We start from the raw sequence: 15,770 nt of genomic DNA, 5'->3' as shown, positions 1-15,770 counted from the left end.
CCCTGGGCACCTACCAAATTCGCAGAGGAGCCCAAAGAAGCCCGGAGGGCACTGGCAGAGGGTGGTGTTAGCCCCCAGGCACCTGCCACCATTGCGGCACTCACAGTTGTTGGGGGTTCCTGCCACGGAGGGAGGGAGGGAGGAGCCGCCAATGTCGGGGTGCCCTCTCCTGACCACCGTCCCGTAAACCCTGCCGCGCAGCCCCTCTCCTGACCACCGTCCCGTAAACCCTGCCGCGCAGCCCCTCTCCCCGCTCCCCACAGCCTCCCTCGTGGGGGTTTGCGTGCACATCCCACGGGGGCCCCGGCAGCCCGGCCCACACGCACTCTCCCTGCATTCAAGGCCCATGAAGCCTTCGGGGCATTCGCACACGTAGCCCTGGTCCGCATCCACACAGGTGCCCCCGTTCTGGCAAGGGGCCGAGAGGCAGGCGTCGGGCACTGGGTGGCTTCCTGCAAGAAAGACGGCGGTCACTGAGGCCGCGCAGAGAGCACGGCGAGGATGGGGCCTCGGGCCGGAGAGGAGCTGTCTTGACCTCTGTCCTTAGCGCCGAGCGCCCGGAAACTGATCTCTAGCGGCCCCTCGGTCCCCGAGCCCCTTCTCTGCAGCAGAATGAGAAGCCCGAGTGAGGAGGGGGCCCCACGGTGTGCACCAAAGGGCCCAGCTGAGGCCACAGCCTCCAGACGTTTCCGCCCAAGCATCTCTGTTAGTTAAACATTGGGGACTTTTAACTTTAAGGTACCTTTCTGCTGCCGATTTCTAGTTTAATTTTGCTGTGGTCAGAGAACACAGTCCTTTTCAATTTATTGAGCCTTATTTCATGGCCGACAGGATGGTCTGTCATAGTTAAGGCTCCGCGAGTCCTGGGAGGGACGTGGCTGTCCGTGAATGTCAGTCGGGCCGGGTCGGCTGGCAGCGCGGCCTGGTCCCCGCATCCTTGCTGCTCCCCATGCCTGTATGCTCTGAGCCACCGAGATAGGAGTTCCGCCGAAACCCCCGCCTGTGACTGGGGACCTGTTTCCCCTTGTAGTTCTGCCAGCTGTTGCTTTGGGTATTTCGATTTGTGTTACTAGGTGTTGCACACTTAGAGTTGTTATGTCTTTCTGATGAACTGGCCCGTGGCCATTATAAAAGGTCCCTCTTCATTTCTGGCTGCTTTCCTACTCGAAAGTTTAATCTGAATGATATGAATACAGCCACTCCAGCTTCTCCTGATTCGTGTTTGCCTTTTCAGTCTTTTTGTTTTTAAATGTTCAATTTCCTCATGTTTTTTCAGAATTTATCTTTGAAATTAATATACAGTAAAATGACTTGTGTCTGAGGGACACGCCTAAGAATTTAATCACATGTATAGATGTGTGTATATGGATACAGGACAGGATATGGGACATTCCGTCATCCCAAAGACCTCTTTGTTTTCTCTCTGCAGGGTCACAGATTCCCTCCCTCCTGAACCCCTAGAACTACTGATCCGTTCATCACTGCAGTTTTGTCCTTTCAAGGATGCCAGAGAAGTGGAACCAAACAACCTGTACTCTTTTGAGACTGGCTTCTTTCACTCAGCGTCATGCCTCCAGGACTGTCTCAGGTGTTATAAGCATCAGTAATTAGTCCTTTTTATGACCGAGTTGTGTGCCACGTCGATAGGTACCACAGTTCATGTGTCCGTTCACCCAGGGAAGGACGTTTGGGTTCCCGGTTTTTGGTGGCTATAGACATGCTACAGACATTCCTGTACAGAGTTCTGTGTGACGTAAGTTTTCATTTGTTTAGGGTTAATAACTAGGAGTGCGATTGCTGGGTCATGTTACAAGTGTATGTTTAACTTTATAAAAAACTATCAAACTGTTTCAGAGTGGCCAAACCGTTCGGCATTCCCACCAAAAATAGGTGAGAGTTCCCATTGTTCTGTACCCTTACCAGGTCAGTGTCTTTTATTTTAGCAATTATCATAGGCTTGCAGTGGCATCTCATTGTGGCTTTAAAAAAAAAAAAAAAAAAATTAATTAATTAATTAATATTTTTGGCTGTGTTGGGTCTTCGTTTCTGTGCGAGGGCTTTCTCTAGTTGCGGCAAGCGGGGGCCACTCTTCATCGCGGTGTGCGGGCCTCTCACTATCGCGGCCTCTCTTGTTGCGGAGCACAGGCTCCAGACGTGCAGGCTCAGTAGTTGTGGCTCACGGGCCTAGTTGCTCCGCGGCATGTGGGATCTTCCCAGACCAGGGCTCGAACCCGTGTCCCCTGTGTTGGCAGGCAGATTCTCAACCACTGCGCCACCAGGGAAGCCCCTCATTGTGGCTTTAATTTGCGTTTCACCAATGGTTAACGACAACAACAGTTTGTTCATCTGTTTATTTGCCTTCTGTGTATCCTTTTTGGTTAAGTGTCCGAGTCTTTTTAAAAATTATTTATTTATTTATTTATTTAGGCTGCCCCGGGTCTTAGTTGAGGCATGCAGGATCTTTAGTTGTGGCATGTGGACTTCTTAGTTGTGGCATGCATGTGGGATCTAGTTCCCAGACCAGGGATCGAACCTGGGCCCTCTGCTTTGGGAGCGCCAAGTCCTAACCACTGCACCACCAGGGAAGTTCCTCTCCCAGTCTTTAGCTTGTCTTTTCATTCTCTTAACCATGTCTTTCACAGAGGAAAAGTTTTCAGTTTTGATGAAGTCCAATTTATCTATTTTTTCTTTGATAGAGCATGCTTTTGCGGTCTTGTCTCAGAACTCTTTGCTTAACCATGAGTCACAAAGATTTTTCTATCTAAAAATCTTTAGTTTTCTTCTAAAAACGTTATAGTTTTCTATTTTCTGTTCAGGTCTATGATTCATTTTGAGTTAATCTTTGTATAAGATATGTTTAGGTTGAAGTTCATTTTCTACATAAGGATGTCTAATTGTTCCAACATCATTTGTTGAAAAGATCATCCTTTTTCTGCTGAATCTCTTTTATACCTTTTCAAAAAATAATACCCATATTTGTGTGCGTCTGTTTCTGGATCCTCTTTCCTCTGTTGACTGGTGTGTCAATCCCTTTGCCGATACCACACAATCTTGATCACTGTAGCTTTATAATAAGTCTTAATACCAGGTAGTGTGATTCCTTAAAATGTATTCTTCTTTTTCGAAATTGTTTTGGCTATCTTAATTCCTTTGCCTTTCCATATAAATTATAGAATCAGCTTGTGTGCAGCTACCAAAAACCCTGCTGAGATTTTGATTGGAATCATGTTAAATCTACAGGTCAGTCTGGGGAGAACTGACATATTTGCTATGTTAAGTCTTCTAATCCATGAACATAGTGTCTCTCTATGTACCGAGAGCTTCTTTGATTTCTTTCATCAGCATTTTGTAGTTTTCAGTATTTAAATCTTGAAAATGCTTTATTACATTTATACCTAAGTCTTTTAATAAATGGTATCGTTTTTAATTTTTTTGTATCCATCATTTTATTGTTTAAAAATTAACTGTAAATGTAATACATATGAACAATTGCAAAAAAAATTATTAAAAATTTCAAGCAAAATATAATCAATACTCCCCAGGGAGAATGGGAGCACTCATTTTCCCACAGCCTTTCCAGTTCCAGATACCATCAACTCTTAAAATTTTTACCAATCTAATGGGCAACACCTGAAATTAGATTTTTTATTTAATTTGTAGTTTCTTGATTAGTGAGACTGAGCTTCTTTTCACTTGTTCATGGGTGTTCGTTTCTCTCTGTGTGTGACTTCCCTGCTTACATTCTTTGCCATTGTTTCCGCTGAGTTGTTTGTCTTTTGCTTATCAGATTACACATGCGCAACCTGAGGGAGCCCAGGAGCTCAGAAAGAACATGAGGGGCTGCCGCCCCAGACCCCCTCCATGCCCTCCCCAGCACATCTCGTCCTCTGGGGCTATGCTTTTGGTCCTCTGGCATGAAATCTGGGCTTAGTGGCCCCACTCTGCTACTTACTTCCTGTGACTGCACTCCTGTCTGGGGTCACGTGGCTGGAGGACAGAGAAAGGGAAAAACAGCAGGAGTTTGCCCGCCCGCCCTTGTGCAGCCCAGAATTCCCCCAGCTGGAGAGGAAGGTTCCCCCACTGCTGCCTCTGTGGGTCCTGCTTCTCTGTCAATGCTCACTTCTGGTTTCGGGGTTGCTCTGAGACCAGGCGGCGGGGTCGGGGGGACACCAGAGGAAAGTAATGAGGACTCGCCCCTGTGCTTCTCCCCACCCGGCCCGCTGCTACATTGGAGTCCTCAGAGCTACTCCCAGCACTCGGTCCAGGATTGGTCGCTGCACTCAGTGTGAGAGACCCATCCCACTACTTTAAAATGATCTGTGTCTTCCTATTTGCAGCAGGTTTCTTGCAGAAAGTATATGGTTGGGTCTTGCTTTTCAATTCGATTCGACAATCTCTGTCTTTTAATTTGTGTTTTAATCTTTTTTACATTTAAATGTAATTGCCAATATGACTGGATTAAACCCATCACCTTGCTATTGTTTTTTATTTGTCCCACTTCTTCTTTGTTCCTTTTTCGTCGTCTTTTTTTTATTTTCTGGGTGAACAAAACATTTGTTTATGTGAAATCACAAGGTGAGAAAGCATATGTAAAATTTCATAAATGCCACTAAAAATTTATTTAAACTTTAACTACTAGGCTTCATTTATTCTTAAAGATATAAAGTTGTGTTTTCATTTTGAGTTAGAAAAATATATTCCTTTTTCTTTTCAATGACTGTAGATTTTTCAAATTTTCCTACACACTTTTATTTTTATTTATTAACTAGAGGTAACTAGTAATATAACTCATTTGCTCAGTTAACATTAAATATTTATTTAAGGATTAAATCCTCTGAGTTCTGAATTCCTTTCCACTGCTAAAATCTGGTATTTTATAATTGTGCCTTTGAATATTTAATGGTAGTTACAGCCAGTAAGTTTATCTTCCTTTTTCTTCTTTTCATACCTTCTGTATTGAGTATTTTTAGGATTCCATTTCATCTCCATGATTGGTTTATTGGCTATAACTCATTATTATTATTTTTTTACTTGCTGCTCTAGGGCTTACAATGTATATCTTTAACTTATCACAGTCGACCTTCAAACAGTATTATACCACTTTGTATATAATGTCAGGACCTTACGATACTATACTTCCATTTCTCCCTTTCTATCCCTTATGCCAGAAGTTGATAAACAAAGGCTCAAAGACCAAATCTTGCCTGCCACCCATTTAAAAAAATGAAGTATCATTGGAACATGGCCATGCCCATTCACTTATGCACAGTCTGTGGCTCACTGCTTTTGCCTTACATTGGTAGAGCTGAATAGCTGTGACCACATGGCTCATAAAACCAAAAAAAATATTAGTATCTGGCCCTTTACAGAAAAAGCTTGCACAGGCTGCTTTAAGCTATTGGTGTCATACATTTTATTTCTATCTATATTGTAAACCCCAAATATGTTGCTATTTCTTTGTTTTAAAAATATCTTTAAAAAGATTAACAAGTAAGAAGAAAAGTCTTTTATTTTTACCCATATATTTACCATTTCTAGAACCCTTCATTCCTTTGTGTAGATCCAGATTTTCATCAGGGACCATTTTTCTTCTGTCAAAAAGACATTTCTTGTAATGCATATATGCTGGTGATGAATTCTCTGTTTTGCTGTCTGAAAAAATCTTTATTTCACCTGAATTTTTGAAAGAGTTTTGCTGGGTATATAGCACTAGGTTGACAGCTTCTTTCTTTCATGCCTTGAGGGTGCTGTCCCACTGTCTTCCGGCCTGCACTGTCTCTGACAAGGAGGCTGCGGACATTCTGGTTTCTCTGTGCGGTCTGTCTTTTCTCTCTGGCTACTTTTAAGATTTTCTCTGTCATTGGTTTTCAGCAATTGGATTATGATGTGGCTTCATACGGTTTTCCTCATGTTTTTCTTGGATATGTGGTTTTCATTTTCATCAGACATAGAAACTGTTTGGCTGTTGTTTCTTCACATACTTTTTCTGCACCCCTGCAGCCCCCTCCCTCATTTCCGGCCCTCCAAGTACACACCTGCCAGCCTGCACGGTGTCCGTGCACAGGCCCCTGAGCAGGTGCTGTCCTTTCATCTTATTCTCTCTGGGCTGCATGTTGAACTGCTTCCATTTCTCTCTTCAAGGTCATGGATCTTTCCTTCTGTGGTGTCTTAACCTGCTGTTAACAGCATCCAGTGTATTTTTAAAATTCAGATATTATATTTTTCATCTCTAAAAGCTTCTTTTTTTATATCTTCTACTTCTCATTATGTCTTTTTCCCTCAACAGTCTTGAACATATGGTGCATGTTCATGATGGACAACTGAACATTTGTACTTGCTGATTCTGTCATCTCTGGCCACTGTTTCTATTGATCTATTTGACTTCTGGCTGTGGGTCATATATTCTCAATCCTTTGTATGCCTAATAACTTTTGGTTGGGTATTTTGGGGTCCTGGATTCTCTTATTATTCCTTTAAAGAGTGCAGGATTTTATTCTGGCATACAGTTAAATTACTTGGGCTCAGTTTGATCCTTTCAAACTTTCTTTTAAGATTTCTTGGGGCAGATCAGATTAGCCATTAGCTTAGCATTTATTTATCCCCACTACTAAGGTGATACCACTGGGGACGCTACCCAGCATTGGCCCTGGGTATGAAGAGCTCACTCCACTCTGGCTGGTAGGCAGGCGGCTTTGAGTTCCAGGAATTGTCTGACTCACCACTCCCAGTGGTTCTTCCCCAGCCCAGTAGATTTCACCCGACCCACATTCAAGGGGTCCCCCTGCAGATCTCCAGAGCCGATCTCGTGCTCTCTCCCCTTACCCCCTTCCCCTCTCAGTAGCTCTGTCCTTGCTGGTATTATCCCCCCAAATTCCAGCCACTGAATTTGAATCTCTGTCTCCTTGACCCAGAGACTCAGAGGAGCTGCTGGAGTGTGGATCCCTCCCCGGCCCCGGCCCGGCCCGGCGGCCTGGAAACGGCTCCGAGGCAGCCTTGGGGCACTTGTAGGGCTCACCCCACTTCACTCCCTTCTCTCAGGGATGACAGCCCTCTGCTTTCTGCCGTCCAACGGCTGAAAACAGTTGTTTCATATATTTTGTCTGGTTTTCTCGTTGTTGACGGTGAGAGGGAAGTTCCCAGAGCAGGTAATCCTTGTGGGCCATAAACAGAAGGCTAGATACTCTTTTTTATCATCTCCAACTTTTGGCCAGCTTCCTGCTGTATGTGTAATGTGGCTAATGGGCTTGTATTGGGGTAGACAAGTCAGTTGTTTCTTATTGTTTGCTTTCATTTGCATTATTCTTCGTACAAAACATGGTTTCTTTGCAAAATCTTTTTAAATCACTTATCTGTTTTCTGACATGCGTTTAGTTAAATACACTGATACTTAGATAACAATCTAGGCAATCATGTGACACATCACGATGATTTCAGGCAACAGGTGAGGTTGCCACCCTCCTGCCCTCTGCACCGTGAAGCCTCACCATCGCCTCAGGACACAGCCCGCCCTGCGTGTGGTCATCCGACCAAAGGCCAACGGAGGGCACGGCGTCCATCCGCGTCTTACTTATGGGTAGAACCTAATTTCCTTCTTAGGTTTTGAGACTCGAAGCAAATCCGATGAGTTTGTCTTGAGCGCCCCCCCACTGGGGAGATGCAAGCACAGCTTTTGTCGGCTCGGGGACCAAAGCCGTGGGAGGTAAGGCGATGTCAGGTGCTAAAGCCCCGAATTTACTCTGTGGGTCTTTTAACTGACCTACCGAGTCTTAACCAGCGTTTAAAACAGTATGCAATAGAACAGAAGCTAGCAGGCTTCATCACTTGTAGGAGAGATCAGCTTTCTTTCTGACGCCCATCGCTTGTTTCCTAGCACGGCGAGGGGTCTGGGGTAGGAAGGAGGGACGTTAAACAGCCAAGAATCTCCTGAGTCGGGAGAGGGGCCTTGGGAGTGTGGTCACCCATGCCTGCATTTTCCAGATGGGGACCAGGCCCAGAGAGGGGAACAGATTCGCTCAGCCTTACCCAGCATGTGGACGGCAGAGCTCAGACCAGACCTCCCCACCCCCGAGAGGGAAAGGGGGCAGCTGACTGCTGTCACCGGTGGGGGGCTTCGGGCACGTGGCCATTACCTGTCTCGCAGCGAGGTCCCTCGAAGGGCTCTGAACAAAGGCAGGTGAAATTCCCCACCAGGTCGACACACGACCCTCCGTTCAGGCAGGGGTCAGAGCCGCACTCGTCCACATCTGGGGGCGGCAGAGGTGGGTGCTCGGCTCTGTGCCAGCCTTTGACCACCTGGCACCCTGAGCCCCTGCTCCCACCCGAGGGCACACTCACCCGTCTCGCAGGCTGCACCCGTGTAGCCGGCTACGCACACGCACACCGCCGAGCCGCCCTCCGCCTGGCACCAGCCGCCGTTCTCACACTCTCTGGCGTCACATGGAGACTGTGCTACAAGCACAAAGGGGTGGAAGGCCATTGGATCCCCGGCTGTGGTGGCCCCGGGGGCTCCCGCTGAGCCCCATGCCCCATTCGACATCTCGGGCTGCAGCACGGGTGGATCTGGCCGTCTCTGGAGGGCATCGGGCCCTGGGGGACCAGGGCAGTCCCAGCCCACCGGCACTGAAAGCTTGCCTGAATTGGGTTTATTTCAGCAGACCTGGGGAGGAGGGAGGGTGTGCCTGTGCCTGGCGGGGGACATGGGGGTGAATGGGACCCAGCTCCCGCCCTCCTGCGCAGTTCCCCTGCTAAGATGACTGTGACAGAGCTGCCATCACAGGACAGGGCTCTGGGGCTGAGAGATTCCTCCCAGCTGGGCGGGGGACACAGCCTGTGATGGAGCCCTGAGGGGGTGCAGGAGGGGCCTGAGTGGTCCTGGGGTGAGGTTCTGAGGTGGGCGAGGCTTCTTGCTGCAAGGACAGTCCTGCAAAGGCCCTCGGCCCCCAGTCAGAGTGGGAGTGAGGCAGGCAGGAGCCTGCCTTTGTCGGCGCTCTGGCCTGCCCCTCACCCAGGATGCTGGCCTCACCTGGTGGCTGCTGGCAGCAGGTGGGGGGGACACTGCCTTCCCCCAGCTATGTCACCTGTCCTGCTGACAGCTCATTCCAAAAAGGACTCAATACAGGAACCAGACGGGATCCCCAGAGCGGGCGACCCACCCTGGAGTCAGGGTGGGGGGCAGTGGGGGAAGGAGGCCTGAACCCTGGGAGGTGTGGAGGTGCTTTGGTGGCTGATGGCACACGGTGACCCCCGTCTCTGGGACCCTGACTCCACCAGAGGGCAGGGCTGGGCACGGGTGGGGGAGGGGAGACTTGGGCCGAGCGGTACCCACGTCCCTGCTGGACTCTGCCCGGCATCCCTGCTGTCATGGGCTCTGGGGGCCGAGGTGGGTCCTGAGACCAGAGAGCCTCATGGGGGACCGGGGGCTGGTACCCATGGGTGTTGCCGCGGTGGCCATGTGGAGGCCAAGGCTCCGGCCCCAAGGCCTCCCAGGGTCCCACCCGGCCCGGACACGTGTATACACACCAGAGTTAAGGACTTTAAAACATTCCCTGTGGCCACAAGTCTCCATTTGAAATGGTTTTTCTAGATTGAGACATTGGTGCGGTTGTTACTTGTACACACTCGATTTAACTATGTGCTATGTTTTTCTAAATAACAGTTACACATCAGTAGGCGTATGTAGGGGACAGTGCATCTGGCCGAGCCGCATGGGGATCAGGGGTCATTGTGCTTTGATTTTAAGGGGCTCCGTTTGTTGGGTTCCCCTAGCAGCTGACCACAGTGACACGGGGGTGGGAGTGGGGCGCCCACCTTCCTTTACCAGGTGGGTGAAGGGCCAGGGTGAGGGGGCCCCAAAGAGGTGCTGCACGAAGGGCAGGGGGTAGAGGCCTGATGAGAAAGCACTGCTTCCAAAGAGCCGCGCTCAGAAGCGGGGTGGCAGACGGGCGTGCGGGCTGGAAGCAACAAGGGGGTCTCGAGAAAGACCCCAACCCACATCTAGGCCGTAGGACCCCCGGGATGGAGAGAAACAGCCTGCACTCCTGCCGGGAGCAGCTGGGGTTCAGGGTTTCAGGGGTGCAGGCCTGCGGTGAGACGGGTCCGGAACCAGGCCCTGCCCTGTCCCGAGGCCTCACCCTTGGCTGTGTGCTGTGGTCAGTGCTCCTGTCACGCCCACAGGGCGGGGCCTCTCCTCTGGAGTCTGGGCTCCTGCCCCCCTGCCCCCGGGCCTCCCTGGGGCCAGGCCCCCTGCGGCACGCTGACCTGATGCCCCCTCCAGGCTAGCCACCACTCCCTGGTCGGGCAGGGCCACGCCCGCGGCCCTGCAGCCCCTGGTTCCTCTCACCTGTCTCACAGGTGGGTCCCCCGTAGCCGGCCGGGCACTGGCAGATGAAGCTGTTGACGCCGTGCGTGCAGGTCCCGCCGTTCTGACACGGGTGGGAAGCACACTCGTTCACATCTGGAAAACGGGGCAGCCGGGGACTCAGTGGAGGAGCCGCTGGGGAGGACCTGCGTGGCCGGGGCGGCGTGGCTGCAGAGCCCGCCCACGTGCTCACCGTCACGGAGCTGCTGTGTCCGGCTCCCCCAGCGGCGCCTCCCGGACGCCACCCACACCACGGGGACAGAGGCCCAAGGCCGGGGCTCTTGGGGCCGTCGGCTGTGCTGCCGGGTTCCTCCAGGTGGGCGGTCCCAGCAGAAACTCACCCAGGTGGCACCTCCTCCCCGTGAAGCCCGAGAGGCAGGAGCAGGTGTAGGAGGGGTTGCCCGTGACGCAGTCGTCGATGCACTTGCCGCCGTTGAGGCAGGGGCGCAGGGCCAGGCACACGGAGGCTGCGGACACAGGGCGGGCAGGGCCGTCAGCCTGGCCCCGGGGGCCCCTCTCGGGGGAGGCGCTGCGAGGTCCGCTGCTGCTGGGTCTCCGTTACCTCGAGGACAGGCCGCCCGCAGGGCTCAGCTCATGGGGCCCACCCCTCCGCAGGAGCCAAGGCCACCGAAACCCGCCAATGAACGAGCACACGTGGGCAGGTGCGGGAGCGTCCCAGGGTTTCAGACCTCCTGTTACTAGGAGAGCCCGGGAAGAGCTGGCTGGTGTCCAGGGAGGGAGGGAGAGAGGGGCGCTCCCGGAAGGGCCCTCGGGCCCCGAGCACCACCAAGGCTGTGGGTGTCTTTGAGGACCGTCCCTGCCCTCACCGGCGCACTCACCGAGCCACACCGGCACTCAGGCCGCGTCGTCCGGCTGCCCTGCAGCGGGTGGCGCTGACTGCCTGAGCCCGTGTCAGCACCAGCCCTTCTCAGAAGGAGACTGCAGGTGGGGACGCCCTGCCTCTCAGGTGTGAACCCACCCTCCCTCCCTGGTCACTCAGACGGACGCGCACGGCTCCATCTCTGGGCTTGCAGCGTCGGGTGGGGACACAAGGGGGCCGGGCCCCCGCAACCCCACGGGACCGTGCTCCTCAGGGCCTCCGTGCGTGAGAGCTTTGAGGGCCTAGCAGGGCCTCCTCCATCTGCCCCCCACAGAGGCCTGGGACGGGAGAGAGGCACCTCCACATGGGAACGGTGTCCCCGAGGGACTGACTGGACCCTCTTCTGAGGACCCCACTCCTCAGGCTCACAGCCGGCAGCCTCTGCAGGGGGGCATGGACCTACCCACACCTGCACACACACCTGCACCCACACCTGCACGCACACCCGCTCACACCAGTCCCCACCTGCACCCACACTTTCACCCTCCGCCACAAACCCAAGTCCCTGGCCGCTGGCAAGAGCCAGACCCCTCTGCTGCCCACGCAAAGGAGTGGTGACCGAAGTATGTCCCCGTGCCACTGAACCACCGCGGCCCTGAGCCCAGGCGGGTGTTGCCACTCTGGGGGAGGGGGGCGAAATCAGTGGCCCCTGGGCTCCTGGCCCTGTGGGCCGCCCCCTCGTTCACACTGGTGAGTGGGTGGGCTCAGGCTCCCCGGGCCTCTCTCACCAGGGCCCACATCCAGTCCTCGGGCGGTCACACCTGCCCTCCCAGCCCTCCCCCCCGGGGTGCGCCGCTGCTCCCCTGGCAGTCTGGTGGGCTGCCTTGCGCTGGGCTCATCCTGTAGGACAGTTTTCAGGAGAAAAGCAGCCCCTCTTGGTGGCCTTGGTCCCCACGGGGGTGGGAGGCGATCTCTGGGGGAGGGTCCCAGCACCAGCCTCACTGGCCCCAGGCTTGGCGGGGGAGTGGATCAACAGCGGATCACTCCATGCATCCTGGGGCGGCTGAGCCAGTCATCTGGCACCACCCCGCCTCCGTTTATAAGCAGGGGTTTCAGGAGGGTCTGTGACCCAGAGCCACACAGCAGGAGAGCCGGGAACACATCCTTCTGTGGCCAGTCCCGCTGTGTCCACAGGCCTCGCGCTCGCCCCTGGGTGGACCCTGCTCCCGTCTGCTCTGTGTTCTGTGCTGAAGGACCCCGGGCGTCAGGGAACTCCCTCCTGTCGGTAGATGTCCAGGTTGTCACACAAGCACGAAGTCCCCCCAAGATAGCAAGGCAGCAAAATGGGTGAAAAGAGGGCCTGCCTCCCAGGTGGTCCTGAGGACGCAGGAGGCCACCCAGGGATGCCCAGGATTCCCTGGGTGGGAATGTGACCCCGGCTCCTCCCCCTTACACCCCTTCACACTTCAAACCGTGGTCTCCAGCAAACCCCTGCCCCTCAGCAGAGGCAGGAAGGCCTCCCAGGGGGAGACTGAGGCTCAGGGGTGAGCCCGGGGGAGAGGAGCCGAGGTGGGCGGGGCCGTGCGCCCCCAAGAAGCCTGGGGCTCCCCCGCCCCTCCCCGCCATCCCGCCTCCCTAATCCATGCCCCTCCGCCAGCCCAGCCGCTCTCTCTGTCCTCTTACTTGTATGGCCGCAGCCCCCCACGCGCACCTGGGCATCATCGATTCTGAACGCCCAGCGCCCGGGCACGCCCACGTTGGTGGTGGTCTCCACCTCCGCCATGTCCGCTGTGCGTGAGCCGGGGATGCTGAAGTAGCGCCGCCCATCACCCGCATTGAAGCCGGCCTGGGGGAGGGTGGGGGGAGAGTGGGGGCAGGTGCGGGCTGCGTCCACAGGTCTCCCTAACGTCCCCGAGACCCGCCTCCGGCGGGGGCGGCCTCGTGAGCTGGGGAGAGCTGAAGATTCAGGGACCTCCTCCCCGCCCCGCCCCAGCCCCGCCCCGCGCCCAGCCCCGCCTCCCCGCGCCCAGCCCCGCCTCCCCGCGCCCAGCCCCGCCTCCCCGCCCCGCCCCCCCGCCCCGCCCCGCCTCCCCGCCCCGCCCCACCCTAACCAGCAGTTCCTCCCGCCGCTCACCTGGTTGGGCCCTGGCAGCCCTGCCCCAACCCCTTCCCGCCCACTCCTGGGCTCCTGGGCCTCCCCTAGGTCCCAGGGCCAGTGTGACCTCAGGAGAAGGTAGAGGGCCTGGAGCCGGGGGAGGGGCACTCCCAGGCCCTGGGGGCTCGCACTTGACCACCCTCCACACCTGGGATTTTCTGCCGCCCACTGTCCCTCCGGCCACGGGCCAGGCCACCCTAGGCCACAGCGCACGCAGAACTCTGTCCCAGCTGCAGCTGGCCCTGTAGGGCCGGCCGTGTGGGTCAGGACAAAGGTGCTTTGGCCCGAGAATGTTTCTGTGGTTCTGGGCTGGGAGAGGCCTCTGCACAGCACTGGGGGAAGGGGGGGGCGGCCACCTGCCTTATCAGCTCGTGACAGTCCCAGCCGTGGGGAGCAGGGGCCCTACCTGGGCCGCGATGCCCCCCAGACCAGCGGCGTCGCCCCCGCTGCTGGCGTGCGTGCCCGTGGTCCACGTGATGGACTCGTAGTTGAAGATGGTGAAGGAGAGCTTGCCGTCGGTGATGAGCACAATCTGGAACGTGTTGACCTGCCAAGGAGGGGCCTGAGCGGGGCCTGCGCCCCCGTCTCCACCCACAGACCCCGCCCCGCCCACACTGCTGTCGCCCGCTCGTCCCTCCTCTGTTTCCCCAGCGAGATGGTCAGCCACAGGCAGGCCCCGATGACCTCGGCCTCCGTCCTCCGCTGTGTCCCCAGTGCCTGCCCCCCCCAGTAATCTGATGCGTGGTGAGCGAGTGAAGCCCGCTGAGGGGCTGTGGAGGCCGCGGACGCCAGGAGCAGACAGTTTCCTCCGTGGGTCTGGTGACCACCTGGCCAAATCCACAAACTCGCCTCGTGTGAGACGAACAGAAAAGTAAAAGGAAAAAGGGGAAAGATAAAAAGGGAAGAGAAGGAAAGGCAGTTTTTAATTATTATGTTTTTTGGTTTTCATGGAATCCTCCATGAAAATATTAGTGGGCAGTGTATACATAAGAGGTGCTATTTCAGAATGGGCAAAGGGTGAGATTGTTTAAGAAATGATCGTGGGACAAATAGGAAACTCTGAAAAACAATTAAATTGGAGCTTTATATCTCTTATGAAAATAAATCCCAAATCGAGTAAGGTTGTAAATGAGGCTGTCGTTGGCCTAGAGGAAAATGTAGGCGGATATGTAGAACATCTAGGGAAGGATTTTAAGCCTGACATTTGTTAAAACTGCAGAAATCAAAAAGGAGATGTATACATTCGACTACAAGAACTTCTGGACATAAAAAAGTGTCATGAGATCAAGCTGAATGGCAAAGAGTGAAGTGAAAAGTGTGTTTATAACATACACAGCAGAAAAACTGGTGATATCTTTAATTCAAGTAGAACTTCCACGGGTCAATAAGAAAAAGAACAAAAAGATTACAGAAAAATTGGCAAAGGGTGTGAACAGAAACATCATGATAGAATACAACTAGCCAATGATTCACCATTACTAGAAATCAAAGATGTGTAAAACTGAAAAAACCAGGGGCATTCCTTTCTTGCCTGTAGAGTTGGCAGGCAGGAAAATAATAGTGCATTTGGCTGGGGTGCAGGGCTACAGGCACTTCTGAAAGTGGCTTATGCAACTATGAGTGGGCACATTTCTGAGGGGAAATCAGACTTCCGCAGGCAGCAATCTCCTTTCTAGCAACTCACGCCAGGATGATTTCACGAACCACTGGGGGCTATGCAGCGCCCCTCGGGGCACCCCGTGATGGAGGCAGCAGGCCCACCGGAGTGCAAGTGCCGCCACGCCGGGCTGGCACGCAGGCATCACACATGGGGGAGTCCCACAGTGAAAGACGACAGCAGGGAAACCGAGCGCTCTCCTGCAGGAAGGCAAGCTCAGGTGCTAGGACTCAGAGGACAAGGAGGGCGCGAGGGCTGGAAGGCCCGAGCAGTGGGAAGGTCTGAGGAGGGCAGGACCACGGTTGGTCGGCAAGGCCAGCGGAGGGGCTTTGCGAGCTATGAGGCCCAGACGTTTGAGGAGGACGAGGACATGCCCGAAGCTTAACCATCACTTTCTGTTGATCGACCTGCCCCTGCAGGTGCCCCCAGGGGAGGGCTTCCCCATCTCCCAGCTCCCAGACTGGTTTCCACCCCAAACGCAGAATCCCGGTTCTGTGTCTCACAAGATAATCATTTTGGAACTGACATCTCTGGGTTTGAAAAGGGGAGAACGTTAAGGTTTCCTCTGTCTGCTCAGGAGGGGCCCTGGGCGCCTCCTTCCTCCCAGGCAGAGAGGTAATAGGTAAAATGACTCTGCAGAGGTGAAACTATAACATAAAAAATGATGTAGAAGAACATATAAGAACGAGGAAAGTGCCCACAATACTGTTGAGTGAAAGAAACACTCACAAAACAGCACGTTCCAGGTGGTTCTATTTATTTTTTAACGTGTGGGTTGATT

General features: G+C 53.9%; 1 protein-coding gene across 17 annotated transcripts in view; it reads right to left on the bottom strand.

Annotated features, from left to right (window-relative positions):
* The window catches only part of SNED1 (sushi, nidogen and EGF like domains 1), a 91,197-nt gene that overhangs the window by 42,481 nt on the left and 32,946 nt on the right, over positions 1-15,770 (bottom strand). For 15 of the 17 annotated variants that reach the window (XR_005020571.1, XM_036857506.1, XM_036857505.1 and 12 more), the window contains exons 3-10: positions 13,739-13,879; positions 12,861-13,023; positions 10,699-10,824; positions 10,340-10,453; positions 8,335-8,448; positions 8,130-8,243; positions 327-452; positions 15-119 (exon numbers count right to left, since the gene is read on the bottom strand). Coding sequence is in view for 16 of the 17 variants with exons in the window: in XM_036857506.1 (XP_036713401.1) it covers positions 15-119; positions 327-452; positions 8,130-8,243; positions 8,335-8,448; positions 10,340-10,453; positions 10,699-10,824; positions 12,861-13,023; positions 13,739-13,879 (1,003 nt within the window). In the remaining variant the exon portion in view is untranslated. The remainder of the gene's footprint in view (positions 1-14; positions 120-326; positions 453-8,129; positions 8,244-8,334; positions 8,449-10,339; positions 10,454-10,698; positions 10,825-12,860; positions 13,024-13,738; positions 13,880-15,770) is intronic. The other 2 variants (XM_036857512.1, XM_036857521.1) reach the window with 2 other exon arrangements.

The sequence above is a fragment of the Balaenoptera musculus genome, chromosome 7 (assembly GCF_009873245.2).
Source record: "Balaenoptera musculus isolate JJ_BM4_2016_0621 chromosome 7, mBalMus1.pri.v3, whole genome shotgun sequence".
Lineage (NCBI taxonomy): Eukaryota > Metazoa > Chordata > Mammalia > Artiodactyla > Balaenopteridae > Balaenoptera > Balaenoptera musculus.
Note: the sequence above shows the minus strand (reverse complement) of the source record. Positions and strands in the feature narration are given on the sequence as shown.